At 38.9% G+C, this 23,618-nt stretch overlaps 1 protein-coding gene across 2 annotated transcripts in view; it reads right to left on the bottom strand.

Moving 5' to 3' along the window:
- Nucleotides 1-23,618, bottom strand: part of MRPL13 (mitochondrial ribosomal protein L13) — a gene marked incomplete at its 3' end in the record, with an annotated part of 32,017 nt that overhangs the window by 7,963 nt on the left and 436 nt on the right. Inside the window, exons 2-6 of one of the 2 annotated variants that reach the window (XM_084280559.1) lie at nt 23,130-23,253; nt 19,198-19,291; nt 18,064-18,124; nt 10,529-10,615; nt 10,090-10,211 (exon numbers count right to left, since the gene is read on the bottom strand). In XM_084280559.1, the coding sequence (XP_084136685.1) occupies nt 10,090-10,211; nt 10,529-10,615; nt 18,064-18,124; nt 19,198-19,291; nt 23,130-23,253 (488 nt within the window). Of the gene's footprint in view, nt 1-10,085; nt 10,212-10,528; nt 10,616-18,063; nt 18,125-19,197; nt 19,292-23,129; nt 23,254-23,618 lie in introns of those variants that run through there. The other variant, XM_084280560.1, reaches the window with a different exon arrangement.

The following is a 23,618-nucleotide window of genomic DNA, read 5'->3' as shown; positions in this document are numbered from 1 at the left end:
GGAAGCAGTTCAGCAGTGTCATATACCACCATTCGCATATTGCCTGTCAAATTCCTATTCAGTTTCTATTCTCACATACAAGATGAAGAGATTTTAGGGGAAGGGGAAAGCAGCTTTGGAACTTTCTTTTTGAAGGCCTCTTCAGACAGCTTAAGTAAAAGAGGCCAGTTACCCATTTCGAAAACCTCTTACCTTCACCTCTAGTTTTAGATAAACATAAGCTGCCCCCAGGTAAAGTGTATGAGATCCAGCAGCGCTGGCGTGTTTCACGCCTGCTAGAGAAAAGCCAGTAATTCATGTTAATAGTCTAAACAGTCTAAACATGGATTTGTTGGATTTTTAAGATGATTAAGCTACTGACCCTTCTTGATTAGTGTCCAGTTGCTGCCTGCGGTTAAAACCTAATGTAGAGGAGAGGAATTTTCTTCTCAAATACCTGTGTGGCTTTTTGTCCACGGGACTTCAGATCCAGCTCTAGTAGTGTGAAACGTGAGACTCAGTTATCTTCAAGTCCCCCATTAAGTGAAATGCTACATAAAATACTGAGATATTTTTGTGCCCTCGCTCTAAAAAAAAAAAAGTTACCAGTGATAGTTCCCAGATTTTAATGGGGGTTAGTGATCTCCAGTTTAGTTACTGGAATTCCTACTGAAAACCAAAAAAGCCATAGAAAATGAACGTCCAGAGGGATTCCTCAAAGAGTACATTGGAACAGGACTGGGCTGTGTTGGCAGGATAGCTTTTTCCTGGTTTATACAGTTTGATTTTAGGAAAAAGTCAGACTTGCTCCAGTCTTTCACAGAAGTTTGTGTTGGCCTCTTCTCTCAACACCAATACATGCTAGATGTGCTTTGAGAGAGAAGACGAGCACTCAAGTTGGAGGGGGAGTACTTAATCCTGCTACAGAAACACCCCATAGCCCTCAAAAGGAGCCAAACACTACCGTGGGAGGCATCCTACAAACATAGTTCAGACCCCAAAAAACTGGCAGACAGTCTCTGCAACTATGCAGGAATTAAGAAAAAGGCCACAGGAATATATTTATTTCAGTAAAGAATTTTTAAAGGCTCATGAATAAACTGGAGATGGTCTTTATAAATAACAGCTCAAGACATCACCATATTTGGAGGAAATGTTATCGTTTTTTGTTTCTGAGCTTCACAATATACCCAGAGTAACCACTCCCACATTTTTAATTTTGAGATGCATAGAAACATACAGCTTGGAAAAGACCTTTAAGATCATCAAGTCCAAATACTAATGTGTCACTACCAAGTCCACCACTAAACCATGTCTATAAGCACATCTACAAGTCTTTTAAAAACATCCAGGGATGGTGACTTGACCACCGAGCTGGGAAGTCTGTGTCTCCCCCCAGCCTCCTCTTCCTCATACTAAACAAATCCCACTTCCCACAGCTGCTCCTCATAAGATCTAAACCTGTCACCAGCTTAGTTGCCCTTCTCTGGACACACTCCAGCCACTCAATGTCCTTCTTGTAGTGAGGGGCCCAAAACTGAACACAGCACTTGAGGTGCTGCCTCAACAGTGACAAGTACAGGGGATGATCACTTCCCTGGTCCTGCTGACCATGTTATTTCTGATACAGCCAGGATGCTGTTGGCCTCCTTTGCCACCTGGGCACACCGCTGGCTCATGTTCAGGTGGCTCTTGAATAACACTCCCAGGTCCTTTTCTCTGGACAGCTTTCCAGGCACTCTTCTTCATGCCCACAGCATTGCTTGGGGTTGTTGTGACCCAAGTGCAGGACCCAGCACTCAGCCTTGTTGAGCCTCATAGAGTTGACCTCTGCCCATCCAGCCAGCCTGTCCAGATCCCTCTGTAAATCCTTCCCACCCTTAAGCAGATCAACAGTCCCATCCAACTTGGTGCCACCTGCCAACTTACTGAGGGTGCACTCAATCCCCTTGTCCAGATCCTTGATAAAGATATTGAGGAGAACTGGCCCCAGAACTGAGCTCTGGGGAGCACCACTTGTGACCATGTGCCAGCTGGATTTAACCACAAGTTTTGGGCCCGGCCAGCCAGCCAGTTTTTACCCAGCAAAGTAAAACAGCCTTTCCCTCATCTACTAAGCAGACAACCTTGTCCTAGAAGGAGATCAGGTCAGTCAAGCAGGATCTGTCTTTCATGAACACATGCTGATGGGACTGAGATCCTGGTTGTCCTGTACATGCCACGTGATGGCACTCAAGCTGATTTGCTCCATGACCTTGCCTAGCACTGAGGTCAGACAGTATTAACTGCCAAGTTATAATGCTTTTAACACAGCACATCACTGTAAATACTCCAAATATCATTTCTGTATCCAAAATAATGTGAGGTGTCCTTTGGTGTTGGATCCTTGTAAAGTTGTCTGAAGAAATTAACAGACAAAAACTTTATAAAAAAACCTTCCAGCATCTTGTATTTATAAAAGTACTGTTTATAATATGATTTCAGCCACGTACCCAGGATATCTCTGGCTTGTCCTTCCCCCATTACTACTACACCCCAGAAATAATTTGTGTAACTAAAAATAAGAACTTACATTAGAAATTGTAGAATTGCCTAAGACAACTAGTACTGTAAGACATGGGCAACTGTGACTGAAAGGATCTATTAATTCAAAGCCTTTCTGTTTGCTAGGAACATCAGCAGTAGGCTTCAGTTTGTCTCAGGTTTGCAAGGTTGGCTTTAAGGAACACAAAGCTAGGAAGGAACCAGAAGTGGAAGTCAGCATTAGGACAGAATGTACGACCAGATTATCAAAGCCATCTGCGGTTCCTAGATGTCCAACATGCTTGTGTTTCATCACTTACAATTTTTTTCATTCAGAGAACAGTGTGATTCTCTGCTTTCAAAGCCATGGAGTGTTGTGATGAAGTACCAAGAATGTGTGCTACGCCATGGGGGTGACACACACTGACAATACTGGGACCCAGCCCAGCCTGTGCTGTTCAGCTCTAACTAAATTACAGCTTTAGACCAGGCTCTGCAACCCCCTGCCTCAAAGAGGATGTACAGGTGGGGGCCAGAAATCAGGCAAGTTACTCAGAAAAATATACAGTTAGAAGGTGTTTGGTTTTCTTAAACCAAATTTCAGAGTTTACAATACATCAAGTATTAAAAATGTCAAAAGTGTTCAAGGACTTTCTTCCCAGAAAGGCAAGAGAGAGGCTGTCTGGCCTGAGGACAGTTCCTATTACGGCTGGCAGCGGAACAGGCGCTCAGTATGCACACCAGCACCAGCCTGAGCACACTCCTGGAGATCAGACAGCTCTGCTTTCTTAAGGGAAACTCTCAGGAATGCATCCATCTCACTGGAACAACACAGAGCTGCTGTTCTATGTGTTGGGTAACATTATTTAAATATTTCTTCAAAATTTCCTGCCTTTAAAACTTCCTAAAAGCATATATATGTGCAGACAGTTAAACAACTTTCAAATAGTTTGTAACAGGAAAAATCACACATGAATGTGCTGTAGCCTTGCTTTTACAGAACAGAATTGTTTGCTTAGTCATACGTGACTGGTAAATTCTGTGATGATTTTTGTTTAAAACTCGTTTAAAATACATACAATCTGAAACTTCAAACACACCTGCAATAATGGTTTCATTCATGGTAAGAAGCTACAAAATCAAATTCTGTCAAAGAACTGGTTTTTGATCTTTTCCTCTCTAAATGTGTCTGGAAAATAATAATTTAACTTTCCTGTATCTACATGATTTTCCACCACACTCACATCAGACCTCTGCACTGAGGATCTAAGAGAGAAGCTCTGCAGAGTTTGGGAAGTCATATGGTTCAGGCTAGGGATAAAAGGGAAGAATGCTCAAAGAAAATCTCTCTCACGGGAAATCGGCTGGCATTTAATTCTCTTCTTTCATGGAGCAGGATCTCACTTGATGTCTGATCATGAACTCTGCTATGGTGGAAGGAGGGGTGACAGGAAGGCTCTCCACTCCAAAAAACAAACCATTTGCTAGGTTTCCACATCAGACCTCTGCTTTCTTTAAATACTGTTTCTCTCATTAAGTGTTCCCCTTGGATCCTGTATATTTGTCCATGGTGTGTCAATCTCCAATTACCAGCAAAACAGCCTTTAAAAAAAACATCCATCACAAGATGTTTTGATACAAGGTCTTTGACAGGTTATAGTCCAAGGAGATTATTAGTAGCACGTTCTCTTCACATTACGAATGAAAATTATTTACATATTACTTCAAATTAGAAATGAAATTCTATTTGTCTAATACTAATAACTTCTTACATAAATTCAGTAATTTACATTCATTCCCTGTTTTCTGTCTGATGAGTATTTTATATACCTCATATACAGTGAGGTACATTTCTTGGGTCTAAGTTCGAATGAGAAACCTTAAATATTAATTTTCTTGTTGTAATTTTGCTTACCTGCATTCTATAGCCTTACATACGTGAGCTATGGCTTTCTTTTGATATTTTCCATGAAAGGATACACCTACTCTTAAAGGCCTAGTATAAATGATTTTGGTTTTCATATAAGGAAGATGTTCCACACAGTGTGTCTCACTAATTCCTTTTTTTTAAAATAGTTCTCACAGGAATTTAATCCCCTTTTGAAGCTCTATCCTTTGTTAAACAGAGTAGTCACCAAGCTCAGGAACTGATGGAAGATATATAATAATTAAAAACAAAAGTCATGTGAGGCAGGAAGACTTATTAAAACCATCTGAAGAAAAAAAAAAAGCAGTCCACAATTTTTTCTGCATCCTTCATTTCCTGATTTATTGTAGGGACCACTCTTACTGCTTAGACACTAACTATAGGTTCTGAAGAAGCTCACACTGAAGTACCCCACAATAAACACACACGTATCCTAAATGCAGAACACAGCTCACAGAGGAAAAAAAAAAAAGGCTACTCATTTTCATACTGTGTGTTCTCACCCAGACTTCTAAGACCCTAGAAAGGAGAAACAAACAAAAGCCCAACGAAAAGCCAAAAAGGACTAACACATCATCATGCATCGGGGCTCTCGAAGAGTTTGTTAAAATATTTATCTATTCCACTATCTGTGTTTTTTCACTTTCATCAGACAAAAAGAACCATGAAATAATCTGTATCAGAAAGGACCTCAAGAAGTTTTCTGCAGCCCACCTCCCTAAAAGTAGGACTAACTTCACTGTTGCATCAGGTTGCACAGAAACTTATCCAGACAAGTTCTGAGCACCTCCATGGCTGGGGATTCCATTTGTCTGGGCAGCCTGTCAGCTGGAAAAGAATAAAATTACATGGAACCTGCACAGAAAGTCAGTTTTGCATGCTGAGATACACATGTATTCCTACCGTATCTGGATTTCCAAACACCAACTAATGTTCTCTTTATGTTTAAAACTTTTCTGAAACAATTTGCAGAACAGGTAACTCTTTTTTCAGGACATTGTGAACTCTAAAGAGTATCAGATTTATACAATCATTTTTTAACTAGTCTGTCCTTGGTTTGTTGAACAAAGCAGCCTACACTATTTTGTGCCTTCTTTGACTCATTTCAGAGGCACACAGAAAATAGCTATGCACCTCTAAAAACATGAGATCATTGAAGGATATGTAAATATTTAATTCTTTGTTGCTTCTACTGTCTTTGAAAGGAGTAGTACAAACAGTATTTCTTCTATGGGCTCACACAAAAGTTCAGAACTCAAGAGTTTACTGCATCCAGACATTCATAGAGCCTTTCTTCTGCTGCCTTTGGTGCAAAGCTGTCTACTTTCAGATATTCCAGCTGGCATTTTCATCAGAACACTGATCACTACAAGTCACTTTGAATCCCCTTTTACAGATTTTTGTGCTTTACTTATCACATCAGAAAGTTATTTTACCAAATTTGCTCAATTCTCTATCTTTTATTTCACAAGTACGCACCCCGCCCCTTCCCCCAGCATTCTGAGCGCTACAGAATCACCCTCAGTCAGGAAGAAAAGTATCATTATTTTTCTCATTACTTCAAATTGGAAACTCTGCCCCAACACAAAAGCTGCCAGCGAAGTAAACTGAAGGCTAAATTAAAACTCATCTATTGACACTCACATCTGACATCCATGATGGTCTGGCTGCAGGCCAGGCCAGGCAGCTGAAGTTACAACAGTGACTGCAGCAATGAGCCCTGTGGCTAGTGGAACGATGGTAGATGAGCACCTTTGTTCCCAGTCTCTCTCCTAGGGCTTACCAGTTTCTGACAGCAGAAATAAAGGTGGGACTGATGTCCAACACAGCAAAGGTATGGTAGCTGTGTTAGGTATGTCCTCCTGCCTTTAAAAGTGGCTCTAGCTAGAGTAGCTGACTGAAGGGAACCTTCCAGATCAGTGTCCCCGCACAAGACTGTTGAAGTTCTTCCAAACTGCTCTTTGCTTCTCCCTACCCCACTAACTCTTCTCATCCCTGACACTCTCTCACACTCATTTCAGACCTTCTATTCCATTCCTTTCAGGTCCACATATTGCCCTGGCTCTTCTCACCAGAATTCCACTTGTGTTACTCACCCATCCACTAGGAGAGGCACTATGATCCTCTCAGTTGAAAGCCTCCAAATCACCTGCAAGGCTTCTAAAGCAGGAGCACTCCCCAACCTCTAACTGGCACAGGGTAAAAAGGCTGCATAGAGAGAGCACTTACTGGGTCAAAATTGCAGAGGGAATAGAAAATCTGGAATGCATGTTTCTGCTTTGAATCCTTTAGAGGCAATGATTCCAACAAATGACAGGAAGGGAATTCTAGCTTCAAATCTAGCTTCAGAGAAGTGGTCTTTTCTGCACCCAAAGATCAACATGCTCAAGTAGTTTTTCTTAATGCTAAAATGATGCTACAAGGAAACTTAGTTTGACAGCAACAACTAAATCAGATGGCATGAAGTTTACTTGTCCTCTGCCACACACCCCTATATGCCAATGCAATTAAGGTGGCCCAGTGTTGAGAAGATGAACTCAAGCAAGAATACGGCAGTGTGTGCTGACAAAGAAAAGCACTGCAAAAGCTCTCGCAGCATAAGTGTTTCCTTTGACAAAAAGGAACAAAAGGCACACTCCCAATCAGCTGGTTCAAGCCAAGTGCCAGATTCCAATTCAGTGCTAGATCTTCATGTGAGAATCTTTGTCAGTATTAGTACTAAAGACAGTTACACAAGGGTATAATAAAGCATATGGCATGACAGAACTATCAGCTTTCCCCTGGTGCACTGCAGAATCCTGGCCATTGGTGCAGTCTAAATTGCTTCAGGGCTAATCCAATGAAACCTCATAGGAACCAGGAGATCTCAACATTTTCAGTTCCATCCAATAAAAACACACCAATGTGTGTAACTGATGTAGGTAAGGAAAAGTCAAAGTCAGTCTGCCTTCTTCCACCTTAAAGAGGGCTTAAAGCCCCACTGGACTTTGCTCCCTCTTACCAGAGACTGTAATACTGAGGTGTCTCAGATTACAAAGAACCCATTCCACAGATGTTAATTGAGTACCACCTGGGATCAGGACCCTACACAGAACTGATTTTTCTACTAAACTTTTGAAAATGTTGGTCACATTCATGAGAACACAGGAGAAATATGACAAAACCATAGAAATTTCCAAAATACTCTTATTTTTATGCTGTTGATACCCTTCCCCTATTTTAGAACAAAGACCTAAGTAAACCCACATTAAGCAAGGACTATCACAAAGGAGATACTGATAAACAGACATGCTTTTTTGTGTGTGCAGAACACGCTTCTTTCAGATGTTCTCCATATGACATTCCCCCGATACGTAAATACTTCCTACCACAGCCCATGTTAAATTCTACACACTGAAAATGAGCACAGGAGCTCCACTAAAAAATATTTTGGTTTCTATTGAACATGCAACAGAACAATGGACAATTATTCAGTTTTCCATCAAAGGAATATAAATCCTATAAATACATGTGAAATGGATACAGACATTTGTCCTGGGATTTCTTAATTGTGTTTGTCTGGCTTAAGCAGTGAGAGCTGCTGGCCTGTAACAGGAATTACGAGCACGCTTTGCTTTTGAATTGCAAGAAAGGAAATGAACACTTGAGTAGGACATTATCCTATTACCACTTTTCTTCTGGAAAAGTTACATCCCTTGTCCACATACCTCTGCTGCCTTACCTCTGCTTCTCGTGAAAGGTTAAGCACACGTGCCTTGCAACACATGCATTTGTCTTACAACACAATGAAAATGCATGCTGTAATTTAAAATGTTTAATTTACTTAATAAAACCCCACCACAAAACCACAGAAAAACTGCATTTAATTTTAGCAAGCAAAAAGAATCAGGGCCCTTTTAAAGCTGTACCTACAGTTTTAACCGTGGAATAAAAACTATTTGCATTCTCTTACCACTTATCTATACCATTTAAGAGTAGTCTTATCTGAATTTTCTCTTATGTTCCTTAATTCAAATTCTATTTTGTTCCTCCAGATTTACTTTATATTCCTACTTAAAACATCCTCTCTCTTTGTATTTAAAGGCTTCCTCTGTTTGTAAGGTTATGAGTTTTGATACTTTATAATGGTTTCTTCTACTGTATAAGGCTTGCCACTATACAGTTACTAATAGCTACAAATCTAAACTGTGTAGATGCAGGAGAACATTCTGTAAGTGTTCTACAATCCGCTGGACAAGAAAATCCCCATCAAACCTACTAAATGCTCCTGTAAAAACATGAAGTGTTCAGTGCTATTGATTTGAACAAGACTCAGTGAAGCAAAGGAAATTCCATCTCAACATCAGGGAATCCTTCTTTACTGTGAGGGTGATAAGCACTGGAGCAGGTTGCCCAGAAAGGCTCCGGAGCATCCATTGTTGGGAGATACTCAAAAGCTGTCTGGATATGGTCCTGGCCAACCCGCTCTAGGATGCCCTACTTGAGCAGAGATGTTGGACCAGCTGACCTTCAGAAGTCCCTTCCAAACTCAACTATTTGCGATCATTCAAATGTCAAGACACCTTAGAAACCATACCTTAAGCAGACTCATGAGCAATAAGGTACCACCATTTCAACAGCAGACTTCTGTCCACATTCTGCTAACATACATTCAGTGGAACTACTGTCATGCGGTTTACACACTGTGCAAGACTCACCCCAGGTGTATTTTCTAGGATTAGGGCATAAGTAAATACACTTTTTTACAGGACAAAGAAAAGAATAACCTTTTAAAAACTACTACTGAAATAGAAATACCAGTAATCTAACCAGAAACAGGCCATCACATTGGTCCTTGTGCTAGTTTATAAACACCTTTCCTCACTTCCCTACTTGTTACACCTCTTTGAATTTCGAAAGGACACTCAGGAAAGGGGCCATCTTTCAAAAATTCTTTTTCTGCTGATCACTGTATATGGATCCTGAGCCTAACAGGACACTCAAGCTGAACACAAGAAAAATCATACTGGTACTAATCAGATGTCCCCAGCGTAACAGGTTATTTTCACTAGCAGGTTGATTCAGCGCTGCACATGGTAGTGTAAAGCAAACCACAAACACCCATTCATGTGCCACACAACTACTGTGGAACTTATTTTGCTCAGGGAAAAGAAACTATTTATCAAAATAAACATGTGTTATGTTCCCTGCCAAAGATCTACTCTCCAAGGTCTAATTCAGCAGAATTCTCTTCCTCTGGAGAAAAACTGAAGGGTTCCCCACCAATGAATCATTCTCTCACAGAGCCACGTGGTGTTTCCTTTGGCTACAACTAGCGATTACAGATCATAGAGCACATACAGCTCAAATAGGGTAACAAAGTTTTTCACTCGAGTTTTACTCACCTCCTTTTGATAAAGAGTTAAAAATACGATTTTAAGTAAAGCTTTTCTAATTAAAAGAAAGGCTGGAATACAAAAAAAAGTAGCAACCACTCCCTTCTAATATGATCATTCTTTGCTTTAGTGATGTCCTCTCTCCAAAAAAGGTGGCATCAAGAAGAAAAGAATTTTCTTTCCTTACTGATCATGTGAGATACAGTATGTACTATACAGTACATACTATACAATACATATTCAGTCAGGGTGTCCCTTAAAAAAAAAAAAATCTAAGATACTTACGGTGTCCAAACTTTCGGAAAAGCAGCAACTTCTTCTGGTGTGTATTCATCTAACCTCTTGGGGACCACACGGGGCTGAGGAATCTCTTGTAGAAGATTCTTCTGTATATCTTCTGGAATAACCTGAGGAATATGAGAACAATAGTTTTAGCTATCTTATTAAAAAAAATTAAAATTAAAACCCAACACCACTCCCCCACAAATCCAGACCAAAATCTGTCAACACTACTGCATTCTTCGTGCTAAGTGTTTGACCTAAATACAGAAGACCATCTCACCCATGTCTTATCTCACAATTCTGTGAAATAATAAAGAAAAAAGCAGATTTTTCAACTCTATTTAGATACAGCTTGTTTTTTCTTATCTTCTTATGACAATAATTTTGCCATTAACACTTCCAAATCATACAGGAATGAAAACGTGACTTCATGACTACTTACATCATCTGGGAACAGGTGAAGCCTCTGCATCATAGTTCTTCTCTGAAGGTTTTTTGGAAGCATTCTATAAATAGTCAGTTTAACAATCTGAGAAAAGATAAAATGTCAACAAATAATCAGGCTACAAATAACATGAAAAACATAAGCTGTGCTCCCCTCTGCCCATTCCACTCATCACTGAACCTCTTTTCAGTCAAACTCTTCCATGCTGAAGACCTCTGGCACCATATTTAGAAGGTGCTCTAGACTTACTGGTTTGGAAGAAGAAACATCTTAATAGTCATACAGAAAATTTTTACTTAGAAAGTTAAGAGCTGTGAATGACTGTATATGATCATTCAACTTTGGAAAGAGTTGAGAAGCCTATGGTAACTCCATATCATATCACACATTTATATACACACGTTATTGAGGAAAAATAAATAGGCTCTAACAAATGTACTAAGTGTTCTCAGTGTCTAACTTAACACTGCAACTTGCTGTATTTGAAACTTCTATATAATTAATGCATCATATCACAAGCAAAGCTGACATAGCAAGACACTGCATCATGAACATACTACACATATGTATAATTTATTCCCTTGCTATTAGTTCCAGATGAATAATCTCACTTCTGCGCATCCGGAATGAATAGAATTTATACATGTACCCTCGGTGATGCTTATTGAAAAGTAAAAAGATTCAACAGAATTTCTTTTGGACACTAGTAATTTAAATAATAAAAACCACATTGTTATGGCTTCATCCAGAAGGGGAACATTTGTCAATGTAAAAACAAGGCATGCAACTGTAGGGGACAAAAAGGGTTTTATAAAGGACATCAAAGCATTTAGTGGTAGACCTATGTGCAATATTCTAAGCAGAAGAAACCCACTCTGCCTGTACTCCAAGCCACCCAGATATAAACTAGCTCCAAATGAGAAACTACCCAAGCACGTTTAGCACAATGCAAGTCAATAACCGACAATGAAATGCAGGGCACTAAGCACAAACACATCTTCCAGGCACCTGGATATTTTGAAGAGTATACTGAGCAAAGTTGCTCCTTTTTATAAAATTAATTAAAGGAATTAAATAAAAATTTTAGAGATAATGACTAATACTGAGTTCCCAGCCGGAACTATGTCATTAAAATTAAATTATCAAATGCTGCAAGTGAAATTAGTGAGAAATGTGGGTTCTTAAACTTGCAGCCATTTCCACTTGGATTCTTAAGCTAGTAGACAATGGAGACAGCTTGGCCCCAGTATTATTTTCATTTTGCCATGTCATGGATGCAATGGATAGTAACAACATCAGAAAGTTTTGCTGTCTGTACATTACACCCATGTGGAGAACAAAAAAGAGAACGATAACCTTGAGTTGAGCACGCATCATCCCCACCCCAGCAACTCATAGTAGGGGCAAAGAAGGAACAAAGCCTTGACTTCTACAGTTGTTGTTCCTTGTTGGAACACATCAAATTAAATTATACTTCCCATCCTTCAAGTTCATTCACTTTGGTCAAGAAGAAAAAAAAAAAGCCGGGGGGGGGAAGAGGAGGTGTGAGGTGGTGATTAATCCTATTATTTGAGACTCGTAAGAAGCCAAGTAAGTGTATTACTATGCAAGCTGGAGTGCAAATTTAAAAGGTGATGCTATTCTGTACTTTTATTATTGATTTACTGCAAGGTAATTAGTGCAAGTACAGAACAGAAGGCCATACAGGAAGCTAGGACAGAGAAGGTCCACAAGGCTCACAGCAACATTGATCTCAGTTTAAATTAACTCATTAGTAGAGTTTAACAATTTATTCAGTTGTCGATGGATTCCTACTGCCTCGTCTCCCCAGTCCTTTAGTACCAGCAACCTGTAAAATTCCATAGCCTCCAAAATACTTACTCTTCAAGGGCATGACACTTCCTCCATCAGGTACAGACAACAGCCATCACTGTTAATATTTGGGGAATTTCAAAGCACTGGAATGATGTTTGCCCCAGTTTCTTTTGTAGTACAAAATTCCTATTCGCTGTAGTTACAATTGTCATCTTGAATGCTGCAATACTGAGTTGGCTAATTTATGCACTCATAGTATAAAGATGCTCTTAATCACAGTTATATGACATTACGGTCTTAGATTCCAATTTAAAGGGCTAGATAGGAGGAAAGGAATCTAAGGGTGACTCTAGTAGAACTCTTGCACCTTCAGTCATTTACTACACAGACTAACATTTTATGGGTACAAATCAATTTTTTAAAAAATCTTATTTGAAACACTGTGTGAAGCTTTTAATTTTTGGGATAGGCTTTGGCTCATGTGCAAGTTGCAGACCACGACTGATGTAGAACAAATTCTGAGAAAGATTCTTTGCCAGATAAAACATACTTTAAAAAGGAAATCAACAGAGCAATAACACTCCTGGTCCTGAGAAGCACAAAATAATTGGACAAATTTCCAGAAGAAAGTCTATCCTAACAGCTGAATTAAGTCCAATAAGCACCAGGAAGCAACTGTAGAACATGGGAAGGACACAGTGCTCCAGAGAAAACAAAGTGATTAATTACAGGGCATACAAAAAAACCAAACCCTTGAAGAAATTCAGGATCTACACCAGTTACTCAGAGATACAGTTTGATACTACACCTTCCTTCTACCAGTTCTCAGGTTTCTGTTCTGTATATGATACTGTTCTTTTCAGCAAATATATTACAGGATCCTGAAAAGAACTTTGCCTCTGAGAATTGTATGAGTAGCACAGCAACAGTGCATGTAGTTAACACGGCCATAAAGACTGGCCACAAATAAATTAAACGGCCATTGAATGTCATTTTTCTTTCCACTACTGTTCAGCATTTAAAAAACTTGGAAGTTTAATGTGTCCTTTAAATGAATACATTAATTTTCCATGCAAATTCAAATAAGAAATGCCTTAAGATTTTTTTGGTTAAACAAAGAAGTATTCATTTTTGTCTATTGTGAAGCACAAGACTAAGCCAGCTGTATGACTGACTTAGAGCACCTAGAGGTTTTAAGGTTCCCTAACAGTATTCTCCTCCCTATTCCACACTAACTTCCCTGTGCTTAATAATCCAAACTTCGATGTTTTGCTCTACTAACTTAAAAGCATTGCTCCATAGATATGAAACACAACTACATCTGGTGTTTCAGTAAGTGACTTTTAATATATATGTATTATTACATCACCTATTGCTTACTGATGCAAAGAAAATAGGCTTTCAAATACCAACAGCAAGATTTAACCATGTTTTTTGTCCCAGGCTTTCTTCAGAAGATCATTATTATGCAGATAAAATGGCAAGTTTCCACATGCAAGCTGTTGCTAAAGAGCATTCAAAAGGAGAATTTTAACATGTTAAGCCCTTTCCTACCAGAGCCAGCAGCTTAACCCTGACACCCTGGAGGCTTCCTCACAGCAGACTTACACAGATCTTAATAATCTTCCCTAGCAGGTAACATTCATTCTCAACAATTATTGTCCATTACTTCTTTGTCAGAGGCAATAGAGCCTCTGAATACTGCAAAGGTCAATCCTCTGACAGAGCATTTGGTATTGGCCAAACACGATTTTGTGTATGTGTGAGTTTCTGATGAAGAAAATGAGGATGAGCCAAGTTTTGCTTACTTTTAAAATTAGAAATAGAATAAAATATGATTGAAAACTTTGTCCTGACAGGATTACTACCTGGTTCTACAGATTAGATCTGTCAACATATTTTGCAGACATTTTAATTAAAAGCAGTAAGATTCTTCCAGAAAGTTTTTTCCAAGTAATCTTTGCTCCCTTTCAAATCTGGGAGACAGAAATATACATCTATTAGTCTTCCCATATCAAGAACTTCAAAGCCTGATTTTGAAAGTGTTGGTCTCATGCCTATCAGCAATTTTCCAGCTAAACCAAACTTCGGCATTTTTTATTAAAATACCCCAAGAAAACTCCAAACTTCCATGCATTCAAACACCTGCACCTCAAGTAAAAAGGTTTACCTTTTTCCTTTATTTTCAAAAGATTCTTGGCATAAAAAACCCCACACCAAACCCTTTACAAAGACCTTTCTTAACAACCTACAATGGAAACGAATGCTGTCTGCTACTATATATCCTAAGGGAGCAGTAATGCCATACAGAATATTGGTATTGTATTAACCTGAAGAACAGAGAGGCTGTTTTGTACTACAGCAACAAGCTGTTGTGCCGCACCTAAAGAATGTAGGTAATACTGTTGCCTACAGGTGGTCCAAGAATTTACACTGTCAGAAAAAGAAATGGCTGACACGTGAAGAAGCTATTTGTCTCTTCAATAAGCACTTCCTAAAGTAGCCTGTCCAAGTCCAATAGACGACAGCTATTCTGTTATTCTCCAGAAGAGCAGGCAACTGAAAACACTAGAAACTTTAAGTGGATTCACAGATACTCCCCTCCCCATGCCTCCCAAAGGAACTCAAAGGTGCTAAAGGTAAAAATGTGCTAGACAAATTACTTTTGGTATCTTTTTGGCAACACACGGTAATTTTTACCTTTCCATAAAGACGATTTTTTTCCAAAGTGCTGAAAAACTTGGCAGAATGAACATGGAATCTTAAGTTCTATATAAAACATCAACTATGCAGACATCTTTTTGTGTCCTCTGCCCCATAACAACATAAAAGATACTAAGAAGTAGAAGAAACAGTACTATTTTGTCATACTAAGGCACAAAATTATGTATGTATCTGAGATGAAACACTTGTAATAGGCAGAGGAACTTCAACTAAGAAGAAATTGCAAGGATTAGAAATGGTTGCCATGGGAGGTTTCAAGACCAGTCTTGATAAGCCCCCACCAGCAGCCTTACATCCCATCTAACTGCAGCTGACTCAAATTTGGCACAAATCGCTCTGCAGTACTAACTACTACCTGCAAGGAACACACCAGTACAAACATAGTAAGAGATACACAATCATGTCAAATTCCACTGTGAGAATATCAGACTATCATTCACCCCTATCTTGGTACCTTATGAAGGAACTAGAACTGATCAAGGATGATTACCTAAGCACACTGCAGTAAACATGCATGTAGAATCTGACTACTTATGACTTTCAAACCCCCGTGTCAACATAAACTGAACCACTTTGTATTAAATTATTAATCATAACCTTTTCTAATTAGCTATTAGCTGTGTACCTGCTTTTCCTAAAAACAGTCTCTCTGTATACCAGAAACTATGTTTAAACAAAACTGTAATGGAAAAATACTTCTCTTGGGGATTTGTATGTTTGAACGCGGACAGACGTAAGTAAAGACAGTGCTAAGCAGTTTTGGAGTCCTACGATATACACATATGGCATCTTAAAAGCTTCAATCTTTTTCTTACATAAACTGAAAATAACCATATCCCTTGAAAATCCCTATGCAACACCACACAAGTTTACAAGGTGTTGTCAACATCCTTTTCCTTGGAAGTAGTCTCTTCCATTAATCTAATGCCTTAATTTCTGTAACAGCGCTATTTCCAAAAGTAATGGTGATTCATCTAAGGAAGCGCTGCCAGGGAGAGTTAGAAGACAATAGAACCAAAGGCAGAGAAAAAGCAGTAGCCTCCAGGATAAAAACAACTTTACAGAATGAAGTCTTTGATTCCTAAGAAAGATATGGTCTGCTTCCTACAACCTACCTAATTCCACTATCTTCACAGGAATTGAATTTAACGTGATTAGAAAAGGTCTATTTTTAGCTGAAAGAAGTGAAACACAGAGTGATTTATAAAAGTCTCAACAATAACTATGCATCATTTAGACTACATTTGGAAGATGCAAATGGTACTTAGGTGAGGCATGGTTCTCCTTACAGTAACCCTTTTTCAGGTTTTAGAACTACCTGTTAAAAGTATAGCATGTTCATAAAAGACCATCATAAATTCTATCTTTATCATTTAGTAAATAAATGATTGTAGCCATAAAAATCACTGGCAAGCCAAAACCTGTAACAGCTACACATACAGAATGCATCATGCCAAATTACTATCCACTACTATTAATTACGACAAAAAATACATATGAGATATCTTAAGGAGATGAACCTTGAAATACTACAGCTTCAAGAGAATGAAAGAGTTAATTGCTGAGGGCTCTCCACAATTCTGTTTAGAAAAAAGTTTTCTTGCTAAGTTAGACCAAGCCTTAAGCCACATCACCGTTTGCTGAGCCTCTGTCCAACATGCTTTAGTTATTGGCAATGCATTTAATCCTCCTCTGCTTGCACAGAAATCCAGCTCTGAGTCTGGCAAGAAAAGAGGCAGTTCAGAATGAATGCCAGAAGGTAATTTTCAGAACATCCCATTCTCAGACCCTACCAAATGAGTTGTGTTACACTGCCTCCCAGTGGGCAGCACCTGCCTGAAACTCAAAGGTTGACTAATCCCTTTTAGACATAGAACTATCCATAATTCCCAAAGGAATTACAACTACCTTGCAGCCTAATCACAAAAGTATTAAATAGTACTGAACTGTGGGATTTCATTTCACCTTAAATAAAAAAATTGCAAAAGTGGAAACAAAAACCAGGCAAACACCAGGTGCCTGACCACTTTTTACAGCATCTTGCATGAGAGTCTTGGGACAAGGAAGAATTTCTAAATCATAGATAAAAAGATCATTAAAAAAAGCCACGAATTTTACCACAGATAAAATTTCTCTAGGAAAAGAAGCATTTTTATATTTTATATCCAACATAAATCAAAACCAAAGCATTTCAAAGTAAAAAATGAAACACAGGTATCTGTTAACCCCTGTGAGCCTCATATCATATTCTGAAACACTGCTACTTAGAGAATTCAGTCCTCCAATGCTGATCATTCAAAACCATAGTAGAAGTAATTTCATAACTGTGTAAGTCAACATCCCAAAATGTACAGATCTATCATCCCATTTAATCAACAACAAACACATTCACACTGATGCTCAGCAGAACTAGTAATAGTCTAACACAGACATGTGTAATGGGCTTAAGTTCAATGAAATCACCACTTCCAATTCTTGCACAGACCACAAACACATAGTGCTGCAAAAAAGACTTTTTAAAAAATGACTTATTTAACAAAATCTACAGTTGGATTCTATTTGGAGAAAGAGGCAGCTGTACTTCAAAACATTTTTAAAATTAGTATTATTCTTGCTGGCTCTTAAAGAAGTAGTAGAATCAGTAAGCTGAAGAACAGCTTAGCTAAGGTCAACTTGAGACAGCTCATTTCTGGGAAAGGTCAGCCCTCTGAAACTAAAAGCAAGTGAATCAGACAAAAATGAGTGAAGCAAATGAACTTGATTTGCTCACTTGGACAGCATGGAAGAATCCCAAAAATGTACAACCTACAATCTAACCCTCAAAACACGCTGTTTACTAAAGCACTGTCACAAGCCAACCTTCCAAGAGCCCAGCAGAATGTAATTCAGTTTTGGGCACACAGGTAACTGATCCATTTTGTTTAGGGGAACTTGCTAAATGAAAGAAACCCAAACAGATTTACAAATGAAAGCAAAGAAAGGGAAACACTTACAGCAACCGGATCCTTCAAATGGAGCTGAGTGGCTGTCACTTGTTTGAAACCACCAGGATAGCTAGAAAAACAGAACATACAAGCTTAATGCTATCTGCTCAAGCACAATGTTCACACAAGTATCACTACAACTTCAATAACAGTATAATAGTATCACAGGAAGTTGCTCTCACAAGGCCAAGAACTGTATTGATGGTCTTAAAAGGTCTTTTCCAACAGAAACTATTCTATGACTATTAAAAAAGTCTATCCTGACAAGTACCTAATTTTAACACCATTTCCTCTTTCTTATTTTTTCACTTGTGTATTAAAGTTTGTGTTTCACAAGCAGATAGATATGTTTTTAAAACTGCTTATTAAAAACACCATCACAGCTACAGAATACAACAGGACTAAGATACACAAAACTTGGAAATGTATTAAGAGGATGAAGACTCACAACCAGTCTGTGGCTGACACACAATACAACCATTTTGAAGAGTTATTTACTATTTTCTTACTGGTTTAGTTAAACCATAGTATAATCTGGCATAACTACAGGAAGAAAATGTGACTTCCTGTAAAGAAAAGTGTACTGCAATGCATCCGTCTTCCTAAAGTCTCTGTAATATGATGGAGTTGTGTTAATTCACATTTAAGCATATACTTTAAATGAATACTTTGATGCAAGAACAGTAGCCCAAGAAATTACACAGACATCAGGTAAAGTTTGGTTTCATTTTGATACAATTACACTACAAGGTATCAGCCTAAGTGAAATGAAAATAATCCCCCAATCATTAAATATGCCCATTTAGGGTGCTGCACAGAGTTAAATATTTGTTTTAATAATACAATTCTTTTCACTTACACAAAACCAACTTGGTTCCTTATGCAAGTGCTCTAACAAGAAGTTGTAGTGAAAATTTTTAAGAAGTCATAGGGATGTAGGAGAAAAAAAAGGGCAGGAATTTCCATCAGTTGTGAACAAGAATTTCACAGCACTTCAGCAAAAAGGAATTTCAGCACTGAAAGATCAGTACAAACAAAATCAGCTTTCACAATGTGAAACTGGATACCTTTTAACAATTTGATACTATCTAGTGTTGTCATTGTATAAAATAGGAGCAACTATTACTATTTGACAGTACTTACCCTGTATGTGAAGAGTATACTTTCTGTTCCCATTTGTTACCCGAGAAGGCAATATGCCTTGTATTTATTATGACAACATGATCTCCACAGTCACCTAAAAGGTAGAAATCAGTGGAAAATATTAAGAGAACCATAGTTGTTATTTTGGTTGATTTGTCCTATAAAGTGTGCGATACATATGTGCACATTTTATAAAATTCAGATTTCAAGATCTGAGCTTTTTGAGTCACACCATCTAAATCTGCATTGAAATACCAACCTTAATTACAATTTTGTTAGTGCTGTCAGGTTAGAAGCAGGTGATCAGGTACAATACCATCAGACTAAATAATTAAACTACTGCAATTAATAACCTAAGATCTGGAAATTTGGCTTACAGGCAAGTATATTATTTTATTCAACACTTTATTCTGCATATGCACACATATATAAAAAAATGTTTGGCTCTATTAATCCTAATATTTGTTTAATTTTAGTTTTCTCATAGAGGAGGAGTGAATATTTTTGGCTAAGTAAAATAATTCTACTGTGTAATTACAGCCTATGGCTTAAATATATAAAAGAAACAAAAAGATTAGCTGGAGCAAGGAAAGCCCCACAGAAAAATATCTCTGTTGGGGAAAATACATGTTTTCGTCAATCAGGCAGAAGAAGAATCAATACAGATACACAAAGTATATCAGCAACTTTCACATCAAGCTCCTGAACTAGAAAGTCTATAATCTACCACCAATACCTTGCCAGTAGGTCCTCTTTACTAATAAAGCATTAATAAAACCCATACTATCTCAAAAACGTGATGAAAATACGAAAAAAAGACGTAGTTTTCATTTCACAAGTAATCATCATGTTCAGCTATAAAAGCCAGATGACCCATTCAATCAACTCTCATAAGCATTTCCATACTAGAACAAGAGGAAGTATTGAGAGCCTCAGGAGATTAAAACCCTAAAAAGAAGTTATGTTGAGCATGTATTTTTTATAATAGCATATAATTAATCAATGCAAGTTCCACATCCTATTTAAGTTTTCTACCTTTTTTCATCCTGTGTTCTTTTAAAACTTGACTTTCAACTACAGCTGAAGTACAATTTAAACATCTTCATTGGCCTTTAAGATGCAAGAGCTGGCCATCCCCCATGTGCTGGAAGACAAGCCAGTGGGGAAGATGACCAGCCTGGCTGAACAAAGGTTTGGCTAGGACTCAGGAAAAAAGGAGTTTGGGAGAAGGGGCAGGCAACTCAGAGGGACTACATGGATTGCATCAGGTTATGCAAGGAGAAAGTTAGAAGGGCCAAAGCCAAACTAGAATTTAATTTGGCTACTGCTGTAAAATACAGTAAAAAATGTTTCTATAACTACAATAGCAACAAAAGGAGGGCTAAGGAGACTCCGTCCCCCATTGAATGGAACATAGTGACAAAAGCTGAGTATTTCCAGTCATGTGCTGTGTTAAAAGCATTACAACTTGGCAGTTAAGACCAAGTTTGAACAAGGCTTTATTTTTTTTTCCCCAATGAAATGTAAGGTGTAAGTTCCAGGGGCCTATAGGCCTGTCAGTCTGATCTCAGTGCTAGGGAAGGTCATGGAGCAAATCAGCTTGAGTGCCATCACGCGGCATGTACAGGACAACCAGGATCTAGTCCCATCAGCGTATGTTCACGTTTGACTGACCTGATCTCCTTCTGTGACAAGGTAGTCTGCTTAGTAGATGAGGGAAGGCTATAGATGCTGTCTAGCTGGACCTCAGTAAAGCCTCTAATGCTCTTTCCTACAGCATTTGCCAGGACAAACTGGCTGCTCATGGCTTGGATGGACATACATTTCATTGCGTAAAAACTGGCTCACTGGACAGGCACAAGGACTTGTGGTGAATGGAGTTAAATCCAGCTGGCACATGGTCACACGTCGCATTCCCCAGAGCTCAGTACTGGGGACAGTTCTCCTTAATATCTTTATCAAGGATCTGGACAAGGGGAGTGAGCAGGTGGCACCAAGTTGGGTGGGAGTGTTGATCTACTTAAGGGTGGGAAGGCTTTACAGAAGGATCTGGACAGGCTGGCTGGATGGGCAGAGGTCAACTCTATGAGGCTCAACAAGGCTGAGTGACAGGTCCTACACTTGGGTCACAATAAGCCCAGGCAATGCTATAGGCTTGGGGAAGAGTGGCTGGAAAACTGCCCAGAGAAAAGCACCTGGGAGTGTTATCAAGAGCCACCTGAACATGAGCCAGCGGTGTGCCCAGGTGGCAAAGGAGGCCAACAGCATCCTGGCTTGTATCAGAAGTAACGTGGTCAGCAGGACCAGGGAAGTGATCATCCCCTGTACTTGGCACTGTTGAGGCCACACCTCGAGTGCTGTGTTCAGGTTTGGGCCCCTCACTACAAGAAGGACACTGAGTGGCTGGAGCACATCCAGAGAAAAGCAACGAAGCTGGTGAAGGGTCTTGCGAGGAGTGGCTGCGGGAAGCGGGATTTGTTTAGTCTGGGGAAGAGGAGGCTGAGGGGAGACCAGATCTGTCTCTACAACTACATGAAAGGAGGTTGTGGCCAGATGGAGGTTAGTCTCTTCTCTCAAGAAAGAAGTGATAGGACAAGAGGATATGGCATCAAGTTGTTCCAGGGGAAGGTTTAGATTGGATACTAGGAAAAATTTCTTCACTGAATGAATGAAACACTGGAACAGACTTCCTAGGGAACTGGCTGAGCCACCATCCCTAAAGGTTATTCTCTCTAAGGAATTGTTATGTTATAGACACTAACGTTTTTCTTGTCAGTTAAGGAAAAAAAGAAAGTGTTAAATACACAAACCACAAATTGATGCATACTTTTTAGTGCATATCAAATGTCTCTCAGTAGTAATAACGTATCAATATCTCTTTCAGCAGAAATTCATTTGGTACTGATTTACAGAGTACTTTAGACCACATAAAGTTATCTTTGAAATTACTTTCCAAGATTTTTTAACTTCATGGACATAAAAATATCACAGATCTTTCCCATGGGATGAGCAAAACCATTTCCTTCTTGTGTCTGCTTTATTTTTCACACAGCCTTAGTCTCCAGTGACATCTTGTGGATAAGACGTAATTTGCAATAGTAGAATGCTGGCATCTAAAACTGCTTTAGAACACTGCAAATATTACCTTCTATTATGAAAAACAGATCAAGTATAATTTTTTCATGCACACTCTACATGTATGAGCAAAGTTTAGTGCTTCCTTTATGTTTCAGTAATACCTCTTGTATATCTTGCATGAGTATTACAGGAAACACCGTACCATCAATATGAGGAATCACATGTGTCACTGTGAGACAGACACTATGGCATTACAAATAACAAACAAGATCACAGGTATATCTTTACTGCTGAATCCTCAGTGGTGATTGTGTCTCCCACTTAAGAACGCACCAGGTTCCAGCCTCATCATCATAGAGTACGAGAGATCAGAAGGGACCTCTGGAGGTCACATTGTCCAATCTCTGCTGCAGCAAGACCAGCGTTTGAGTATCTACAAGGATAGACTCCACAGTTTGTGCCCATTGCCTCATGAAGACAGAATTTTTTTGCACCTTATTTACAATGAGGAACCACTCCAATGCTCAAATCTAACCAAGAATCACACCATTATGTGCACTGTGAATTAAATCTTTAAAGTCAATGCAACAAACCACATTTCAAGGTCAAAAAAAGAAAAAAAAGGCAGCATAACTCACTGTAATCCAGCTACTGAAAACAAATATGAATTCATAATCAGCTTTATAGGGACTGATAAAGACAATGACACAACATTGTACAGAGGTATGAACAAAAAAAATGAAGACATTTTTAATTCACAAACAACTGATATGTACAACCTTAGACATCAAGCTTGATTTCAAAATGAAATGAGAAGAAAAATACAAAAATCTTTTGCCTACTGCAATACTCACTTAGTGCATGATAAATAGGCTTATGCCTGCCTTCAAGTCTGAGTACAGTCGCAGCTGCTATTTTTCCTGGTGGCTGCATCTTTGCATCGAGGAGATACCAGGCTCTGGCAAAAGTAGCCCATTGCTAAAGGGAAAGAGAGGTAGCACTTAACAAGGTAAAATAACATACTACCATATGCACATCTAGCTTCTCTAATTAGATCAGCACCTTTTCCACACTCAAAACTACTAGAACAACACCTCCACCAAATAACCTTTAAAGGGACTGAGATTCACAGAATTGTAGGGGCTGGAAGGAACCTCCAGAGATCATCGAGTCCAACCCCCCTGCCAAAGCAGCTCCCTAGGACAGGTCACAAAAATCACTGCTACGTTCTGCCATATACCCGTGCTGGGCGTGCTTCCAACGTAGGTGGCAGAACAACGCTGAAAGGCTACCACCTGAGAGGTTTCTGTTTCAGAAACGACGATCTCTGGATACAAGCTCCC

The sequence above is a fragment of the Gallinula chloropus genome (genome assembly GCF_964237585.1).
Source record: "Gallinula chloropus genome assembly, chromosome: 2".
Classification (NCBI taxonomy): Eukaryota; Metazoa; Chordata; class Aves; order Gruiformes; family Rallidae; genus Gallinula; species Gallinula chloropus.
Note: the sequence above shows the minus strand (reverse complement) of the source record. Positions and strands in the feature narration are given on the sequence as shown.